General features: G+C 66.4%; 5 protein-coding genes across 6 annotated transcripts in view; 2 read left to right on the top strand and 3 right to left on the bottom strand.

Moving 5' to 3' along the window:
* Positions 1-143: 143 nt before the first annotated feature.
* MRPL10 (mitochondrial ribosomal protein L10) lies at positions 144-1,586 on the bottom strand. The gene is made up of 4 exons (XM_061366446.1): positions 1,388-1,586; positions 1,069-1,233; positions 810-954; positions 144-647 (listed from the first exon to the last, which is right to left on the bottom strand). The coding sequence occupies exons 1-4, from the start codon at positions 1,496-1,498 to the stop codon at positions 400-402; spliced, it is 669 nt and encodes a 222-aa protein (XP_061222430.1). The 5' UTR covers positions 1,499-1,586; the 3' UTR covers positions 144-399.
* Positions 1,587-2,003: 417 nt separating this feature from the next.
* On the top strand, positions 2,004-4,689 carry LRRC46 (leucine rich repeat containing 46). The gene is made up of 7 exons (XM_061366556.1): positions 2,004-2,116; positions 2,150-2,300; positions 3,026-3,072; positions 3,230-3,339; positions 3,554-3,623; positions 3,747-3,907; positions 4,318-4,689. Exons 1-7 carry the CDS (start codon positions 2,004-2,006, stop codon positions 4,668-4,670), a joined length of 1,005 nt encoding a protein of 334 aa, XP_061222540.1. The 3' UTR covers positions 4,671-4,689.
* A 209-nt stretch (positions 4,690-4,898) lies between these two features.
* SCRN2 (secernin 2) lies at positions 4,899-6,827 on the bottom strand. The gene is made up of 7 exons (XM_061366442.1): positions 6,627-6,827; positions 6,369-6,550; positions 6,075-6,274; positions 5,774-5,989; positions 5,509-5,674; positions 5,203-5,380; positions 4,899-5,077 (listed from the first exon to the last, which is right to left on the bottom strand). The coding sequence occupies exons 1-7, from the start codon at positions 6,795-6,797 to the stop codon at positions 4,919-4,921; spliced, it is 1,272 nt and encodes a 423-aa protein (XP_061222426.1). The 5' UTR covers positions 6,798-6,827; the 3' UTR covers positions 4,899-4,918.
* SP2 (Sp2 transcription factor) overlaps positions 6,408-17,372 on the top strand; it is a 27,952-nt gene continuing 16,987 nt past the window's right edge. The window contains exons 1-2 of the mRNA XM_061366441.1: positions 6,408-6,541; positions 10,936-11,093. The gene's annotated coding sequence lies outside the window, so the exon portion shown is untranslated. The remainder of the gene's footprint in view (positions 6,542-10,935; positions 11,094-17,372) is intronic.
* On the bottom strand, positions 10,751-15,170 carry SP6 (Sp6 transcription factor). 2 transcript variants are annotated; one of them, XM_061366445.1, is made up of 2 exons: positions 14,744-15,170; positions 10,751-11,965 (listed from the first exon to the last, which is right to left on the bottom strand). In XM_061366445.1, exon 2 carries the CDS (start codon positions 11,929-11,931, stop codon positions 10,801-10,803), a length of 1,131 nt encoding a protein of 376 aa, XP_061222429.1. In that variant the 5' UTR covers positions 11,932-11,965; positions 14,744-15,170; the 3' UTR covers positions 10,751-10,800. The 2 variants fall into 2 exon arrangements, with proteins under 2 accessions (XP_061222429.1, XP_061222428.1); XM_061366444.1 differs by having other exon boundaries at positions 14,735-14,751.

The raw sequence follows: 17,372 nt of genomic DNA, 5'->3' as shown, positions 1-17,372 counted from the left end.
ATCAAGGGGCTGGGACCCCCCCCCCACCTGCCCCCCCAAATCCAAGACGAAGCCTCTGGCATCACCACCACTTGCTTTAATGGGCACGGCAGGATGTTACAACACGCTCCTCCTCGCTGTCCCCATTCGGGGGGACGGGGGGGGCTGGAGCACCCCAAATCCTCCCCATCACATGCAGCTTCCACTGGGTGATCCCAGCACCCCTCTGCCTGCAGCACCCAAAACCCAGCGGGGCTGTTCCCCACAGCCATGGGTGCAGGGAGCGAAGGGAAGAGCTCCAGGGTGGTGCTGCCAGACCCTCACTCCCGCCACTGGCTTCCCACCCGGTGCCAAACCTTCACCCCTCGGCCCCCCCAAAGTGAAGGAGCCGAACACACAGAGCAGGGCCGGGTCCCAGCATCAATGAGCCCCTGCAGGCTCTGGGCTGGGCTGGGCCGGGGTCCCCCCCTCAGCCTCCTGCAGCTGGCGGATGTGCTGGTCCAGCAGAGCAGTGAGGTGTGCGGAGCTGCGCTGGAGCAGGGAGGATGTCTGGGAGGGCAGGAGGGACAGGGCACCCACTGCCTGCCCCTGGGCAACCTCCAGAGAGGGCAGCTTGGCAAAGTTCTCCACTCCCTGCCTGCTCAGGATGGTGTCGTCGATGCAGGCGCCTGGAAGAGAGGAGCAGAGCTGAAGAGAGGACATGGAAGGGCTCCATCATCCACAGAGGAAACACTTGCTCCTGCAGGCAGCGCTTCCACCATCCATCCCCTTGTTTTAATGGACATGGATGCAGCTTCCCACTGGAGCCAGGGCACGGGGAACGCTCTCACCCAGGAGGTTGATCTGTGGCACCCCCTTCAGCACCCGCAGCATCTCCTTGGCCTTTGCCTCCCGGCTCACCAGCAGGACGTTGCGGGCCACGAAGAGAGGGAGGAGGTTCCTATACTTGGACTGGGACAGCACGGGCCTGACGATCTGGGGGAGAGAGCTCTCAGCCCAGCACAGAGCCTGCTTCCCACCCTTGAGGAAGGCTCCGGCGCCTTCCCCTTGCTGCCACCCCGGGACCAGCACCGGCAGCTCTGCCCCTACCTCGTTCAGGAAGAACTTGACCTCGATGTTGTGCTTGCGGAGGTAGTGCTTCAGCAGCAGCATGTCCTCCCCGGGCATGGCGTTGTACTGGCACACGGCGATCATCCGGTTCTCCCGGAACGCCTCCTCCACCTGCCGCCGCAGCAGCCGCACGTAACCGTCGTCCTGACGGGATCACAGCAGCCATAGGACACAGGGAAAGGGCCGCACCGGGACCCTCTACCAGCACTCGGTTATCTCCTCCTGAACACCCTCAATGGGATGAAACGGGGCAGCAACACCCCACAGAGGTCACCCTGAAAGCCATCACAATCCTTACCTCCTCCACCACTTCGGCTTCCTTCTTTGGGGGCAGACAGCGCGGCGGCACGGCCGGCCGGGGGGCCACGTATTCGGTCACGGCCATCAACTTCTGGCGCTGGAAGTGCATGGCCTTCCAATGGCGGGTGACTGCCTTGGAGGCGCGGCGGACGAGCTGCAGGGCGGGCAGCCAGCCTGCGGGCAGGGGCACGGGTAAGGACGGGAACGGGTGAGCACGGAGCGGGCCGCAGCACCGGGGGACCGGCCCTCACCCCGCCGCCATGGCGCCCCAGCGCCGCCGCCGCTCAGCGCCGCCATCTTCGCGCAAGGCCTTGTGGGCCGGCGGCTGCGCACAGAGCCCCGCCCCTCCCGCCCGTCTCCTAGCAACGGGCACGCTGCGGCCTGCACCGCCCCGGGACCCGCTCGGCCCCGTTCACCCCGAGCCCAGCCCCATGGTGCCCGCAGCCCCGCGGGTCTCCTTGCCCGGCCTGGGGGTCCCAGCGCTGCCCCTGCGCAGCCCCAGAGCCCGAGGGTTTCTGCCCCCCATTGCTCCAGCGCCAGGACCCTCACAGCCGGCGGCGGCCCCACAGCGCAGCCACCCGAGGGCCCAGCGCAGGGACGAGGACACCGGCGCCATGGCTGGGCAAGGGGAGACTCGGCTGCGGGGGGAGCGGAAGCCCCCAGGAGTGACCCTCACCGACAGCCTCATCAGCACCAGGATGGTGGAGCCCCCCCATGCCGAGAGCCGGTGAGGGTCCATAGAGCACCCCTGCACCCCAAGCCAGAAGGGGGGGTTCTCTGTGCCCCAGGGACACCCCGAGCACCCCCTCTCTTCCAGGCCCCCCTGCACCATCCGCTTGGACCGGGAGAACATCAGCGCCATCGGGAGGCTGCGGAGCCTGCAGGACATCCACAGCCTCTACCTGCAGTGGGTACGGGGCAGGTAACACAGCTCAGTCAAGGGCTGAGCCAGTTGGAGCTTTAGGGTCATAGAATCATAGAATGGTTTGGGTTGGAAAGGACCTTAAGATCATCCAGTTCCAACCCGCCTGCCATGGGCAGGGACACCTTGCTCTAAACCATGGCACCCAAGGCCTCGTCCAACCTGGCCTTGAACACTGCCAGGGATGGAGCATTCACAACCTCCCTGGGCAACCCATTCCAGTGCCTCAACACCCTTACAGGAAAGAATTCCCTCCTTAGATCCAATCTAAACTTCCCCTGTTTCAGTTTTAACCTGTTACCCCTTGTTCTATCACTACAGTCCCTAATGAAGAGTCCCTCCCCAGCATCCCTATAGGCCCCCTTCAGATACTGGAAGCTGCTCTGAGGTCTCCACGCAGCTTCTCTTCTCCAGCCCCAATGTTCTCAGCCTGGCTCCATACAGGAGCTGCTCCAGCCCCTGAGCATCCTCATGGCCTCCTCTGGACTTGTTCCAACAGCTCCATGTCCTTTTGATGCTGAGGACACCAGAACTGCACACAGTGCTCCAAGCGAGGTCTCACGAGAGCAGAGTAAAGGGGCAGGATCACCTCCTGAGCTCTGCAGCCACAGCCCCACAACCCTCTCCATAAAGCTCCTGTGTTGCCCCAGCGAGGTCGGAGCTCCCAAAGTCTTGTTTTTTAATGCAGTTTCTTTCTTTTCTCTCCCCCCCCAGAACCAAATTGAGAAGATCGAGAACCTGAGCAGCTTCCCCAGCCTGCGGTATGGCCACCCCAAGGACACGGCTTTCCATGGGCAGAGGAGAGCAGGGATCCCTCCTTCCCTTGGCAGAGCTGAGGGGGGCTTGGCTGCATCCCCTGACCCCGGGGGCTGTGGGGTGTCCCCCCACCTCACACCGCTGCCCTCCCCTGCCCCACAGGTTCCTGTCCCTCGCTGGAAACCGCATCTGCAAAGTGGAGAACCTGCAGCCCCTGCAGCACCTGCACGGCCTGGACCTGGCCCACAACCTCATCCGGACACTGGACCCAGGTGGGAGGCAGGAATGGGTCTGGGTATAGCCTCAGAGGGGCCTTGGTACCCGGGAACATCAGCAGGGCCTGGTCCGGGCTCTGCCCTCAGGTCCCAGTCCGTGGCTGCTGGGTCTGGAGTGGGTGAAGAGCTGTGGGAGATGGAGGGGTTGGTGGATGGGGGGGGTCTCAGCTTCCATCTCAGCCCCTTTCTGCCTTCCCTTGGACCTCTGCAGCTGAGCTGCCCCGCAGCCTCCGTCTGCTCGACCTAACAGGAAACGAATGCACCCACCAGCAGGGATACAGGTGGGTGAGGGGAGGCTGCAGCCAGCCCCCCCCACCATGGGAGACCCTCAGTGGGGTACTGTCCCCCCCACCACCCCAGTATCACCTACAGCCTTTTATTTGCTCTTCCTTTGCTGCTTGCAGGGAGCTGGTGGTGGGTGCTCTGCCCCACCTCCTGCAGCTGGATGCTCAGCCCATCCATGGTGGTGTGGATGAGCAGGAGGAGGAAGGAGGCTCCTGCAGCAGTGAGGATGAAGATGATGAGTTGCTCTCTGCGCCAAGCAGCCCTTTCACTGCAGGCAAAGGTGCTTGGGTTGAAGCAGGGCACGTTGCATGCTTGGGGGTTAAGCAGGCCCCAGGGGTCACAGGAGTGGCAGGGAGCTCCATCAGATCTCCCCCCTCCATTCCACCTGAAAGGAGGATGGAGTGAGGTGGCGTTGATCTCTTCTCCCAGGCAATAGGACAAGCTGCACCAGGGCAGGTTTAGATGGAGCTGAGGAACAATTGGTTCCCCAGAGGGTGCTCTGGTATTGGAACAGGCTGCCCAGGGCAGGGCTGCAGTCACCATCCCTGCAAGTGTTCACACAGCGTGGAGACGAGGCCTCAGTGCCATGGGTTAGGGGTGGCCTTGGCAGTGATGGGGAACGGTTGGCCTGGATGAGCTTAAAGGGTTTTTCCAGCCTGGTTGATTCCATGATTCCATGATCCCTGGCAGATTTCTTTGTGGATCTGCACCAGGAGCTGGCCAGGCGCTCTGAGAGGAGGAGGAGGGAGGCCCTGGAGGAGCATCAGACCCGTCTGCAGGAGCTGGAGGAGCTGCGGGAGCGCCGGGATCTGCTGCTGCTGCCCACGCTGCTGAACCCACCCAGCATCATGGCCCCGGCCCCCCGGCAGCATCAGCCCCATCCCCAGTTGAAGCAGGGGACACCACTGCCGCCCCAGCGAGCTCCCAGCAGGAGCCAGCCCCAGAACAAGGCTCTGGAGGAGGACATTTGTGCCAAGGGAGCAAGAAACAAAGAGTTGCCCCCAATACCCCTCAGTAGCATAGCGCTGTGCAGTTGGGATTAAAGCTTCTTTATTCCTACACTGACCCCCTGTCTGCCACGGAGCATCCAGCCCTGCAGCCTGACAGTGGGAAAGACACATGGGGCCACAGGCAGGACCCCATATCCCACTCCACATCCCTCTCCTTCCCCATGCAGCTGCATTTCAGGCCACAGCTCCTCAGCAAGCTGGAGGCTTGGGCTGGAGACACTGGTTGGGATGAAGTGAGGAGCTGGGAATGTTTTCTCATCCCCCCTATATAGGAGCAGGGTTTAGGTGTAAAACTTCATCTCTGCCTCCACGCAGTCGAAGAAGAGGTCGGTCAGCTCCTCGGGGCAGGGGGCCACTGTCCCCTCCAGCAGTGCATTCATCCCCTCCAGGCCCTGCTTCTCCAGGTCCCGCAGTGTCTGCAGGAGCTTCTGGCCTCGTTCCTGGTGGCATCAGGAAGGGAGAGGAGCTGAGACTGGGCACCCTCGATGAGTTCCACTGCCTCCCACATCAATGGGGCAGCACAAGGGTCCTGGGGCAGCAGCGCCTGGGGAAGGGTCTGTGGTACCTGGTCGCTCTCCATCATCTCCAGCGCTGCCTGATGCCGCCGGTAGAGCTCGTGCCGCCGATCCACCGTGCTCTGGAACCGTGGGATCCGCTTGGCAGGGTCATCCCGGAAGGTGGGAGATGTCACCTGTGGCACGGGCTTGAGCCCGGCCACGAAGACAAAGGGCTTGAAGACAGACCTGATGGAGAGGAGCACCCATGGGACCGGGCAGGAGGAGGGCAGGCACTGCTCCCCGGGGATGCTCCACCTGGGACTCAGCCTCATCCCTGTCACCCCAACGTGGGGCGGTCCCCTCCATGTCCTCACCTGGAGGGGTCAGGGGTGGCTGTGAAGAAGTGGACGCAGGGCAGAGCAGGGTCCCGGGGCAGCACGGACACCATGCTGCCCGCCGTGCGGAACCCCTCCGTGTCCACACAGATCCCACTGCCCTTGTCCCGCAGGATGGCCATGAACGTCTCTGCTGTGATGCGACCTGGTGGGTAAGGCAGAGCCACGTCACCACTGGCACCTGAGCTATGCTTACAGCAACCATGGATGAGCCATAGGGGGGGTTCCTGTCCCTTGTCCCCACCTGCGTGCTGCTGCAGCAGCTCCCTGCCAGCGCTGTAGCGGGCTTTCGCAGCCTCCATGCGAGGGGGCTGCTGCGCCAGGGAGAAGACCTGCGCGAAGCTGAACTCTCCATCCCCGCTCCACCAGCCCTGGCTGCGCGCTCGCTGCCGCAGCCCCGGGTGCTCGGCCGTGATCTCCGTCCCGATGCTGAGCTGGTTCGAGATGTTCCGGCTGCCCTCTGCCAAGGCCGGGCTGTGGGAATCAGGCTGAGGGACACACACAGAGGGCTCCCCGTCCTCCCAGTACCACCAGCACCCGCTCACCTCGGATCTGCTGGGCTGCCCAGTACCGCCCCGCCGTCTCCAGCACCCAGGCCTCGGTGCGGTCAGCCAGCAGGAAGGTGTTGTGGTAGATGAAGGGCACCGGCTCCTCTTTGCAGCTCCCACCTTGCCCATAACGCTCCAACAACGCCGTGATCACCTCCAGGGCCTCCCGGGCAGAGCTGCCCCGCTCCAAAGCCAGCCTGCCGCGCCGGCAGCACCCGTCTAACGGCGCTGGTTAGGGGGGGACACGGCGGGGCGGCCGCGGCACCGGCAGGCTCACAACACGGTCCTCACCTCACCAGGTCCATCCCCAGCAGCGCCTCGTCCTGCCCCACGGGCTCACGGGTCCAAACGCCCTCGTTGCCCACACAGACACCGTGCTCGTTAGCGCCCATCTCCGCACCCCAGAGCCAGGCGGGCCGGCTCAGCACCACGGCGTGGGTCCTCTCCGCCTGCTCGATCTCCAGGTAGGTGCACTGCGGACGGGGACAGGGCGCTGGGGCTCACGCTCAATGCACTGCACTGCATCCGATGTCCCCAACGCGGTCTCACCTGGACTTTATCCCCGGGCCGGTGGGTGGCAGAGGGGATGTAAAGCACCTCCTGCACCTCGCTCCGAGGCCGGTCCGCGTTCTTACCGAAGATGACGGCCGGAGCCGCGGTGTGCGGCGGCAGCGCCACGAAGCAGTCGCAAGACGAGGGTGTGGAATCGCATCCCGCCATCCTAAACCGAGCCCCGACGGGGATGTCACCCCCTTGGCGCTCCTTAAGGGTTGGGGGACAGCAGAGACCCCATCCCCTGGGGGTACCTCCTGGCCCGGGACCCCGCAGCGCTGCACGGACAGCACCTGTGCCCCCCTCAAGCCCCATAACCCCCCCTTTCGGGACGCCACGGACCTGATGCCGTTCCCGCAACGCCGCCGCCGTCCGGTCCCGCCCCCAGCCTCTCCCCGCCCGTACGACGGCGGCGCCCCGTGGCCGGAGGCCGAACGGCGGCAGCGGTGGGGACCGGCACCGGCACCGGCACCGGCCGGGCTGAGGGGACCGCAGCCCGAAGGAGCCCGGGGACGGGGGTCCCGCCTTGCATCTCCCTTGGGGAAGAGACGGCGGTCTCCTGGGCAGGATCCCCATGGGCATCAACCCCCGTGGTGAGCAGCACCCCCATACTGAGCACCCCAATAGGCATCACACCCCTAATGACAGCACCCCCTAATTGCTGTGCACGGGCATCACCTCCCAGCTGGCAACATCCCCCAATGGGCATCAGCCTCAATGGGCATCACCTCCCAATGGGCAGCACCTTCATGGGCATCACCCCACAGACAACACCCCTAGTGGGCATCACCCCCGTAGGCATCCTCCCCATGTTCAGCACCCCCATATTCAGCACCCCAATGGGCAGCACCCCCATACTGAGCACCCCAATAGGCATCACACCCCAAATGACAGCACCCCCCAATTGCTTTGCACGAGCATCACCTCCCAGTTTGGCAACATCCCCCAATGGGCTGCACCCCCACGGGCATCAGCCTCAATGTGCAGCACCTTCATGGGCATCACCCCCGTAAGCATCCTCCCCATGTTCAGCACCCCCATATTCAGCACCCCAGTGGGCAGCACCCCCATGCTGAGCACCCCAACGGGCAGCTCCCTCCGTGGGCAGCGTCCCGCAGTCACGCCCGCCCCGCGGTATGTGGGCAGACCTGCCGGCAGCTCCCTGCCCGCGGGGAGGGACCCTGGGCACCCGCCCGGCACGTCCCGGGGTGCAGGATGCGGCCCTCCTGAGGCCGGCGTTCATCTGGTCCTCACCCTCCCTTCCTGCATCCCCATCCCGAGGCCAGGGTGAGGGGCTGCGGCTGTGGGGGGATACTGGGATACCGACGCTTAAATGGATCCCTTGGCACAGACGGAGCCGGAGAGCCAGGGCGTGGAAAAACACGCGGCGTTTATTCCAGTACAAAACCCAATCCCACAGCCCCGCAGCCTCTTCACAGCACAAACGCTCCCCTCCTCGCAGGGAGGACACCCCTCGATGCAGCACCCCCGAACCCCTTTCACCCCCTTCCCCCGGGGGTGGGGGGGGGAGATGCCGGGGAGCCCCCAGCTTGGCCGGTTCCTCCCTCGCCCCCGGGGGAGGCAGCTCGGGGGTGGGAGACGCGGCGGTTCGGGGCGCAGGGCTGGGATCCCCACGCCGCAGCAGGCTGGACTGGTTTCGGCGGGTGGGAGCCGGCCTCCGGCCTTCCCCACCCGGTTTTACAGCCTTCATTGCCCCATCGCGGCAGGCAGGGCCCCGGGGGGGGGGTGAGGAGGGGGGGTGCGGGGGTAGAGCGCACCTGGGGGCCCCTCCTCATAAACCCCCCCCCCCCCGGCTCCGAGCCAAGCGGGGGGCAGCTCTGTGGGGCTGAGCCTCAACACCCGGCATCACAGGGGACACCCCCCTTGCTCCGTGAGGCTGAGCCCCTCTCGGGGGGTCCCTTCCCAGCCCACGTTTTGGGGGTGCCCCCAGTTCAGCTCCCCTAAACCTGCTTCAGCAGCACAGGGGGTCCCCAATACTCCAGAGCCCCCTTACCCCCCTGGCCGGGGCTGGAACCAGGCTTGGCTACTAAAATCCAACGGGACACGGGAGTGATGCTACAGCAACACGAGGAGGGGCTTGAGCCCCGCCTCTGGGGTTCCCTAAGGTGATGAAATCCCAACCAAGGGATCCCAAAGGGAATTTTGTGCTGGAAAAGGCAAATGCTGGAGTCGGGGACGTCCTTCGAGAGCTGCAGGCAGCCCAGGTCACCCGAGTCCTGCGGGGGGACGGTCGGTGGCGTTTGTGCCATGGGGCTGAGGACATGTTCTGAGACACCCCCTCCCCAGCGAGACTTCACCTCGTGCTGGGTTTCTCCAGCCCCATAGCTTGTCCCCAGCCTCACGACACTGTGGGGCTGCTGTCAGCCTCATTGCACACCAGTGGGGATGGGGACAGGGTTCTTTGAGGGGTCCTACCCCCCCCCCCATCCCCATCCATAAGGCCTGCGGCCACAGCTTCGGCCCGAGGTGTCCACTCTGCCCGAGTGGCAAAGCCTGGCTTCACCTTAATAAAATAATAATAATTAATAATATTAATTAATAATAATAATAATAATACAATCAAACCCGAACGTTTTGGGGCGCCCTCTGGGCACGGACCCCACTCGACTTCACCTCCACCTCTTGGGGGGGGGCCCCCCCCCCGACCTTGGGGTGCTCCGAGCCTGGGCAGCCCCCCACCCAGAGCCCCCAGGATGGGGCCATGCTGGGAGATCGTCCCCCTCAAATCTACCCCACTTCCCCAGCTTCCCAACTGGTGTGAACTGGTGCTGCCTGGGGGGCAGAGCCGGGGGGAGCCCCGGGTGCCCTGAGCAGCCCCATCCCACCCGACCCCAGCGCTGCCCCCTAACACAACACCCCCCCACCCCCCCCACCAGGTCCCAGTTTCAGCATCTCCTGTATCCAAGGGGTTCTGCCAAAATCGGGGGGGGGGATAAGACCCTAAAGGTCTAAAACCCAAGTTTCGCGGCCCACCAACCAGGGGTGAAGGACAAAAAGGGGGGAAATGGGACCAGAGGAGGAAAGCTACGGGACCCCTGGTTGGGGGGTGGCCCAGGGGACCTGGGCACGGACAGCTATGGGGTCCTGGGTGGGGGGGACGGGGACAGGCAGCATGCATAGGGGTTCCCTGGAGATACGGGATCCCGGGTGGTGGGGGGGGGCAGCATGCACGGGGAAGGGAGGGGATGCAGCGGGGGTCCCCAATGGGAGGGACCGGGTTGGGATGGGATGGGGGGGGGGGGGGGGGGATGCTCCGGGCATCGCGGCCGTGCCAGGCCGGAGGAATGCGGCCGCCCCGGCTCTCCCGGGACCGCGGCCGCCCCGGAGCTTCCCGCCCGGGGCCTCGGCGGCGGTGGGTGTGGGAAAGCTGCAGGTGTGCGCTTGGGCAACCGCCCGCCGCGCCACGCGCCCGCCCCGGCCCTCCCTATGGGGCGCAAGGGAAACAGAGGGGGGGGGCACCCCCAAACCCCAGGACCCATAGGGCGGCCCCATAGCGTGAGGGAACCCCCCCCCCCCCCCGAACCAATAGGGGTGCCGGAACCAGCATGGTTGGCAATAGGATAAGGATGGAATGAGGAGGTTGAGGGGGGCTGAGCCATGAATGGTAACACTCATGGGAAGGGATATGGGGGAGCGGGCCGGGGGGGGGGCTGTGGCTGCTCTCCCCAAGCAAAGGCTCCCGGGTTTCTCCTCTCTCCCTTTCTCCTTCCTCCCCTTTGGGCTGGACGTGCCCAGGCAGCGCCTGCTCCTTCGGCTCCCATTGATGTTGCTCCCAAACAGCCCCACCGCCTGCCAGCAGCCTCCCGAAAGGAGAGAGAAAAGGGATGATTTGGGAAACCGGGGGAGGACGCAAGGGCTGAGGGGGGGGGGGGAGAGGGAACCGGGGCGGGAGAGAGGGAGCGGGACAAGTGAAACTGCCCCGGGGCAGCTCCGGCTCCAGCGCTCCCCAACCGGCACCGCCGTGCATTGTGTGTGTGTGCGTGTGTGTCCCCCGCTTCGAGCACAAGGTGCCAGCCCTGCGCCCTCCCATCGCACCCTAAAACCCTTCGGAGACCAGCCCCAAAGGGACACCCCCACCCACCCCCCTCCCCACTAACCCGGGGCTCTCCCCACCTCCATCCGTGTTCCCCCCCCCCGGGGGCTCAGTGGCTCAGTTTGTGGGGGCTGCGTTCCCCCCCTCGGGCTCCCGCTTGCCTCCCTTGCCGGCCGACGGGTCCCCAGCGCCCTTGACTTCGGGTTCGGCCCCGTCTTTGCCCCCATCGTGCGTCTTCATGTGCTTGCCCAGGTGATCGCTGCGCATGAAGACCCGGCCGCAGACGGGGCAGGCGAATTTCTTGGCTCCGGTGTGGGTCTGGAGGTGCCGCTGGAGCTCGTCGGAGCGGGTGAAGCGTTTGCCGCAGAAGAGCCAGTTGCAGACGAAGGGTCGGTCCCCGCTGTGCCACCGTAAGTGCGCTTTGAGGTGGGACGTCTTGGCGTACGCCTTCCCGCAGCCGGGAATGTGGCAGTTGTGTAGGTGCTTCCGTTTCACGCCCTCGGGGCACGGACCCCCCCTTTCCGCCTCCTGGCAGTTAGGGCAGCGGCACGCAGCCTGCCCCCCGCCCCGAGGCACCGCACGACGGGCACCCTTGGGCCTCCCGCCGCCTTCCACCTCCGGCCCGCGGGGTTCGGGGGGACCCTCCAACGCCTTCGCCCCCTCCGCTCCCAAGAGATGCTGGGCTGGGGGGGGCAGTAGATGGGCAGGGGGAGCGCAGAGCTGGTGCTCCCCACCACCGTACCCGCCTAAGGCCGGTGGCAACCCGGGGTGCCCGGGCACCTGCAGCCCCCCGCCTTGCCCGGGGGGCAGCTCCATCCAGCTTGCTCCGGCGTGGAGGTCCCACCAATTGACGCCTCCTTCTTCACCGGGGGCACCGGGATGGGGGGGCCGAAACCAAGGCTCGTAGGGATGCGCCATGTCCGGAGGAGCGGCCGGTAGCAGCTTGGTGTACGCACCGGGGGCCGCGGGGCCGTCGCTGGGCAGCTCTAACCGCGGGGGGCCATGCGGCTCGTAGGTACCGGGGTTGGCGAAGGCGACGTCGTCCGGACCCACCAGCGGCAGCTCCGTTGGGGGCGGTGGGTTCAGCGGGGTGGTGAATTCGGCGGCGCCCGCCGAGGCGGTGCCGGTGCCGGTACCGGTGCCGTGGGGCTGGAAGGGCTGCAGCGGCTGCAGGTCCAGGTGGCTCGGCGAGGCGCGGGGCGCATCCGAGGGCTGAGTCCCCAGGGAGCCGCAGACCGCTGTGAGCATTGCCGAGCGGCGCGGGGCGGAGGCGCAAACAGACCTGCGGGGCCAAGGAGGGGTGGGGAGAGATGTGTGAGAAGGGGGGGGCACGCACACACCTCCTGCATCCCCCCCTTACCCCTGCGCACACGGGTACCGGTGCCTCTCCTGCACCGCCATGCACCCCATCACCGGCCATTGGGGGGACACCCCTGAGCCATCGAAGGGGGCTCTGTGCTCTACAGCCCGGTGTGACACCGGGGTAGTGATGATAGCACCCACCCCTATGTGCCTATGGACCCTGTGCCAGCCCCGGTGCTGGTGGGTCACGTTTGTGCCTAAGTCCAAGATCTAACAAACCCACCACCATCTCCCTTGTCACCCCCCCAGCCGTGTCACCCCAACACAACTGGGGTCCCTATGGCGGCATGAGCGGTGTCCCCAAGCCATGGGGGAACACAACAGCATCCACGAGGCCACCCTGGCTCTCCCATATCTCAGCCACACTGGGGAACCATCTCCCCCATCCCTACTCCTGCCCCAAGCCCCTGGCCCGGCTGCGACCCCCCCCCACCCCAGGCTGCCGAAGGGGGAGCAAAACGCACCCCGCACCCCGGGGCCGGTTGGCAGCAGGATGGGGGAGCGGAGCCGGCTGCGGGGCGGCAGCGGAGCCCCGGGGCTGAGCCACCGGCAGCGCTTTGAAGCCGAGCTCCGGGCTGCTTTTGCCTGCGGCCCGTGGACCCCCGGGGGCCACCCCTCGGTGCAGCCGCGGACCCCCCCGGCACCCGCTGGCTGCCCCGTTCGGCGCCGTGACTCACCGGAGCTGTGCAAACCCCACTGGGGACGGGCCCCACCCCGGTGTCGAAATCCACCTGCCGCCACCGGCTCCCGCCCCCCGACTTCCCACCGGCGCCGGGGGACCCCCCCCTCAACCCCTCCCAGTCCCCATCACCCCTACGCCATCCCCCCCTGGCTCCTGGCAACCCGAGTGGGACAGGGACAGAGCTTCAAGGAGACCCCCCCCCGAGGGGTGCTGAAAGCTTTGGGGTGGGGGATTCCCCGTGCAAAGGGGCCAGACCCCCACTGCCCCCCAATCCCCAGTGTTATAAGCCCAAAGCAGGTCGGGGGTCTCCAGTGCTGAAGACACCCCCCACCCTAATTGCATGGGGACACTGTTTTCCCCTCCCAGATGGCACCAGAGGGGACCCCGAAGGGAGCTGGGGGGCAAACCCCCCCAATAGGATCCCCCCATCTGTGCTACCAACACTGGTGGGTGTCCAGCCTGCAGGCAGGGTGGTCGCCGGTGGGATGAGCCCTCCGGGCCTGGCTGCCTGAGCAGGTTTAGGGGTGCTGCTCCCCAGGAGGGGCTCAGCTCTGCCCACCCCAATCCTGGTTGGGGGGGGGTTGACATCAGTTTTGGTTCCTGGGAACCATCCCTGTCTCCTGGGGACGCCAGCGGGGTGGGAGAGGGCTGGCACCAAGGGGCTCCATTGCTCTCACCCAGCAGCGGTCCCCAGTGGGGTCCTGAACTCCCTTAGCCCCCTGCTCCCTATGGGGGCAAGATTGGGGTCACAAGCATAAAACCCTATGGTGACGGCATGTCATGGGGCTTTGGGGTGGCAGCTAGCACTGCACAGGGTCCCCCAGATCTGGGGACAAAGGAGACATGGCAGGGATGTCCCCCAGCTCTGATAAGAGAAGGGACCCCCCTTGGGGTCCGGGCAGGTCCCACTGGACCCAGAACCAACACAGCTACACCACAGCGAGCTCCGGGCACCCCGCTTCCAAACGTGTGTGTCCCTGCCCCAGCACCGAGCCCCTCAACCAGGTCCCACTGGAACTACACCATTCCCTGCTCCGCAGTGGGGACCAGCACTGGGATGGGATGGGATGGGGTGGGGGGAGCGGCTGCCACTGCCACGCGTGGAGGCTCCCGGGGCATTTTTCCATCCGGGAATGACGACCAAAAGTCCCCAAGGAGCTCCCGGCGTCCCCCTCCCTGGCGGGGCCCGGCGACGCTTTGGCCATTTCACCGCAGGGAAACTGAGGCACCGGCGAGTGATGCGTCCCGTGAGTCACGGCCCGGGCCGGGCAAAGCCTCTCTGCCCGTCTCCCGCCCCGCCGGTGCCTCGCCCCGCGGCGGGGCTGGGCGGGAGGCGCTGCCCGCAGCCCCGGCCCCGACCAAGGGGAGCCCCCGACGGGTGGGTCCGCAACGGCGGCGGGGCCGGGGTGATGCTGCGGGGCTTGCGGTGATGCTGCGGGCTCGGGGAGGGAGGAGGACGCCGTGGGTTGGGGTAAGGGGGGGGGGGATGCCGCCGCCGCCCCCTTCGCTGCGCTCACCCCGCCGCCCACCGCACAGCACCGCTCCCTGGTACCGAAGCGAAACTCCCCGAGGGTTTGTTACGGGGGGGGAATGGGGACGGGGACGGGACAGCGCTGGTTGCAGCGGGGGGGAACGGGACAGGGGACAACCCCCATCGTAACCTCGCACCGGCGCTGGGTCCCTGCCTTAAGGGAAAGGGCCCTGCGCTGTGAGTTCATGGGGGACGGACAGAGGGGCCGGCAGCCCCGCGGCTCGGTGGCCACTGGACGCGGCTGGGCGGCAAGCAAAGACTTGCCGGGGCTGGGCTGGGCTGGGGCGCGGAGCCACCGGCAGCACGTTCCCAGCCGCCGGCCGGTCGGGGCGGCCGCGGGAGCCTTGACCCGGACCGGGGGTCCCCACTGGGGAAAGGGGGGGATCCCCCTTCTCCTTCACCGCCCGCCGTTCCCCGCTCCCTCCGTCCCTCCCTGCCGCCGGGCAGCACCGGGGAGAGGTGGGGGGGGTACGTACGGGTCTAACGGCGGCGGCGGCGGCGGCGGTGGGGAGGTCCCGGCGGGTCCGTCCTCATCGGCGTGGCGAAGGGCGCTGGTTCCCGAGGGGACCCCGAGGGACCCGCGCGGCTCCCCAGGGACCGGGCACCCACTGGGCCGGGCGAGCAGGAATGGCCGGGTCCCAGCCCGGCGCCCGGCTCTTCCCTCCTCCCCACCGCCCAGCTCCACCCTCCCGGCCCAGGTGATTTTAACCCTTGGAGGCAGAGCCCCAGCCCCGATGCTTGACAGGAGCCAGGTCCCGGTCCCAGGATCCGGCTCATGAAAGCGGAGGGAGGGGACGGGAAGTTCGCAGCAGACACCGCAAACGAGGGGGGTAATTAAAGAAGAAAGACACAACCGCCTCCCTCCCGCGCCAGTGGCCGCCTTCCTCCTGCCACCATCCCCTCGACGGGGACCCCCGGGCACCTCCCGCCTGTCCCCCACTGCCCCGGGGGGTGCCTGCCGGCTTCTCCCCCTCTTATTCCCCCGGGGATGCGCCCCACACCATCGGGGGAGCTCGGAGCCCCCTTTGCTGCTCAGCCCTGTACCATGGGGTTAAATGGGATGGGGACAGGCACAAGGGGACAAGTTTTGGGGTCAGAGCTGGGGTGGTGGCGCGATGCTGATGGTGGATTTGGGGATATCCTGGCTGAGCTTGTCCTCACTGGGGGTGTTCGAACCTCCCGGCTCCCATGTCCTCAGCACCAATGCTGCCAGCACAGGGGGGTGCCAGGAGGGAGAAGCCCCAGGAGATGCCACCAACACTTAACCACCGGGGCATCGTGTCCCCATTCCCGTGGCCACAATGCCCAGGACCCCATTGGGACCCTCGTTGGGCCTGGCAGAAGCCAACCGCACTCCAAAGCCCATGGGAGAAGGCGCTGGTGCCTCGCTGGAGCTGGGATCTGGGCCGATGCCGCATCTCCCGGCGCTTGCCAAGCGCCCGGCCGGGCGGAGGGCGAGGAACTCCTTCGCCTTGGGGAAAAGCTCTCCTGGTTTTCATCATCCTAGGGATGGCTCCACCGTCGCCACCGAAACGCGGCTGCATGTGGGGTGAGCATGGCCCCATGGCTTGGATGGGAGCCCTGGGATGGGGACCCCGAGGTGGGGACCTTGGCTCTGCATAGATGGTGGTGAACACCCGCTCTGGTGCTCTGCAGGGCACATGGGGGATGCAGAGGGACCACAACCCCAGGGTCTCGCTGCCTCTCCTCCCCTGTACCTGCCTCAGAGGTGCCGGGGGCCATCCCCGTGGCTGTGGGGCAGGGGATGCTCCGTCCTGGGGACACCCCAGCGCTGGGGCCACGGAGGTGGCCATGGGCTCCCCGGCTGTCTTGCAGGTGCCACACTGCAGCCACAGCAGCTCTGCAGGGCAGGGAGCAGGTTTTGCATGGGGAGCTCCAGGCACCGGCCGGACCGATCCCAATCCCGATCCCGATCCCGATCCCGATCCCGATCCCGATCCCGATCCCAGTCCCCATCCTGGCTGTGCGGCCACAGGGAGCAGGGACCCCATGGTGGGGACACTGTCCTGGGTGGCCCCCGATGCCCAGCTCCAGCCAGGAAGGATGCGCTGGGAAGCATCCCTGTGCTCCGGGGTCTCCTCCCAGTGCTCCAGGGACTGCTGGGTGAGGAGGTCCCTGGGCTGGGGGTCCCCGGTACCGGTTGCCATGGCTCCCCTCCCATCCATTCCCAGTGTGGCCTCTTGTCCCCCCGCCTCACCATGGAGGGGCTGCAGGATGGGAGGACACGGGACACCATGCGCCTGTGTCCAGATGAGGAGTTGGGAAGTCCATGACCCGCCTGTGCTGCTGGCTCCAAGCCCCAAAGCTCCCCTGGGATGCTCCAGACCCATCCTCAAACACCGCTCCTGGGCTGGGGGAGGAAGGAGATGCCGGGAAGTGGTCGGGAACAGTGTGTGTGTGGGGGCTGAGATGGGACTATGGGGACAATGGGGACAATGGGGAAAGGGGGGCTCCTTGGACCACCCATAGGAAGCAATAGCGCCGATGTTGGAGTATTGGGGCCTGGGAGGGGGCATCTCCGAGTGTCTGAAACCCTGAGCAGTGCCTTGAAATTACAGGTAATGACAGAGCCCATTTGCATCCATTGCAACGTGAGGCAAATGCTTCCAGTCCCTCCCCGTGCTCGGGGGGGGATCCAGGGGTGTTCCGGGGTTGGGCACTGGGTCCCACTGGGAGCCTGAGTGAGGACCGGAGGGGTCTGTGCTCCCCAAAGCTACAGCCGGGACCGTGGTCACGTCCTGCACCCCCGAATGGCACAGCCTTGGGGACACGCACACACACACACAAGGCCTTGGATGCACCCCCATGGGTGATGGAGGGGGGGAGAAGGGCTGCTATAGGGCAGGGGCTGTGCTGGGGTGGGGGGCAGGCATAGCCCTATGGTGCAAGGGTGCTGGGGACACCCCTGTTCCCAGGGGTTAGGGACAAAGGGATGGAGGGATGGATGGACAGAGGGATGGATAGAGGATGAGAGGCACCTCCTGCCCCCCCCAAGGGCAGTGGGGATGGAGGGAGGGAGGGAGGAGGAGGGATGCTCCCCACCACAAACCCCCCTGGAGGATGTTGGGGGGCAAAGGGATGGCCAAGAACCCC

This window comes from Neopsephotus bourkii, unplaced genomic scaffold (genome assembly GCF_033783945.1).
Source record: "Neopsephotus bourkii isolate Nb327-2 ecotype Australia unplaced genomic scaffold, CSIRO-AGI_Nbou_v1 NB_1346, whole genome shotgun sequence".
Taxonomy (NCBI): domain Eukaryota; kingdom Metazoa; phylum Chordata; class Aves; order Psittaciformes; family Psittacidae; genus Neopsephotus; species Neopsephotus bourkii.
The sequence above is the reverse complement of the archived record's forward strand: the minus strand, read 5'-3'. Positions and strand labels throughout refer to the sequence as shown.

Bases quoted from the DNA above. Each gene is read 5' to 3' on its own strand.
- MRPL10 (XM_061366446.1), bottom strand. From the start codon at position 1,498: ATGCACTTCCAGCGCCAGAAGTTGATGGCCGTGACCGAATACGTGGCC. The intron at 955-1,068 runs GTAGGGGCAGAG...TCTCTCCCCCAG, and splicing joins TCAAGTTCTTCCTGAACGAG to ATCGTCAGGCCCGTGCTGTC. The intron at 648-809 runs GTGAGAGCGTTC...CCTCTCTTCCAG, and splicing joins GCCACAGATCAACCTCCTGG to GCGCCTGCATCGACGACACC.
- LRRC46 (XM_061366556.1), top strand. From the start codon at position 2,004: ATGGCTGGGCAAGGGGAGACTCGGCTGCGGGGGGAGCGGAAGCCCCCA. The intron at 3,073-3,229 runs GTATGGCCACCC...CCTGCCCCACAG, and splicing joins AGCAGCTTCCCCAGCCTGCG to GTTCCTGTCCCTCGCTGGAA. The intron at 3,908-4,317 runs GTGCTTGGGTTG...GATCCCTGGCAG, and splicing joins CCCTTTCACTGCAGGCAAAG to ATTTCTTTGTGGATCTGCAC.
- SCRN2 (XM_061366442.1), bottom strand. From the start codon at position 6,797: ATGGCGGGATGCGATTCCACACCCTCGTCTTGCGACTGCTTCGTGGCG. The intron at 6,275-6,368 runs GTGAGGACCGTG...CCGGCGCGGCAG, and splicing joins CTGGGGATGGACCTGGTGAG to GCTGGCTTTGGAGCGGGGCA. The intron at 5,675-5,773 runs GTGGGGACAAGG...CTTACCCACCAG, and splicing joins GCTGCTGCAGCAGCACGCAG to GTCGCATCACAGCAGAGACG.
- SP6 (XM_061366445.1), bottom strand. From the start codon at position 11,931: ATGCTCACAGCGGTCTGCGGCTCCCTGGGGACTCAGCCCTCGGATGCG.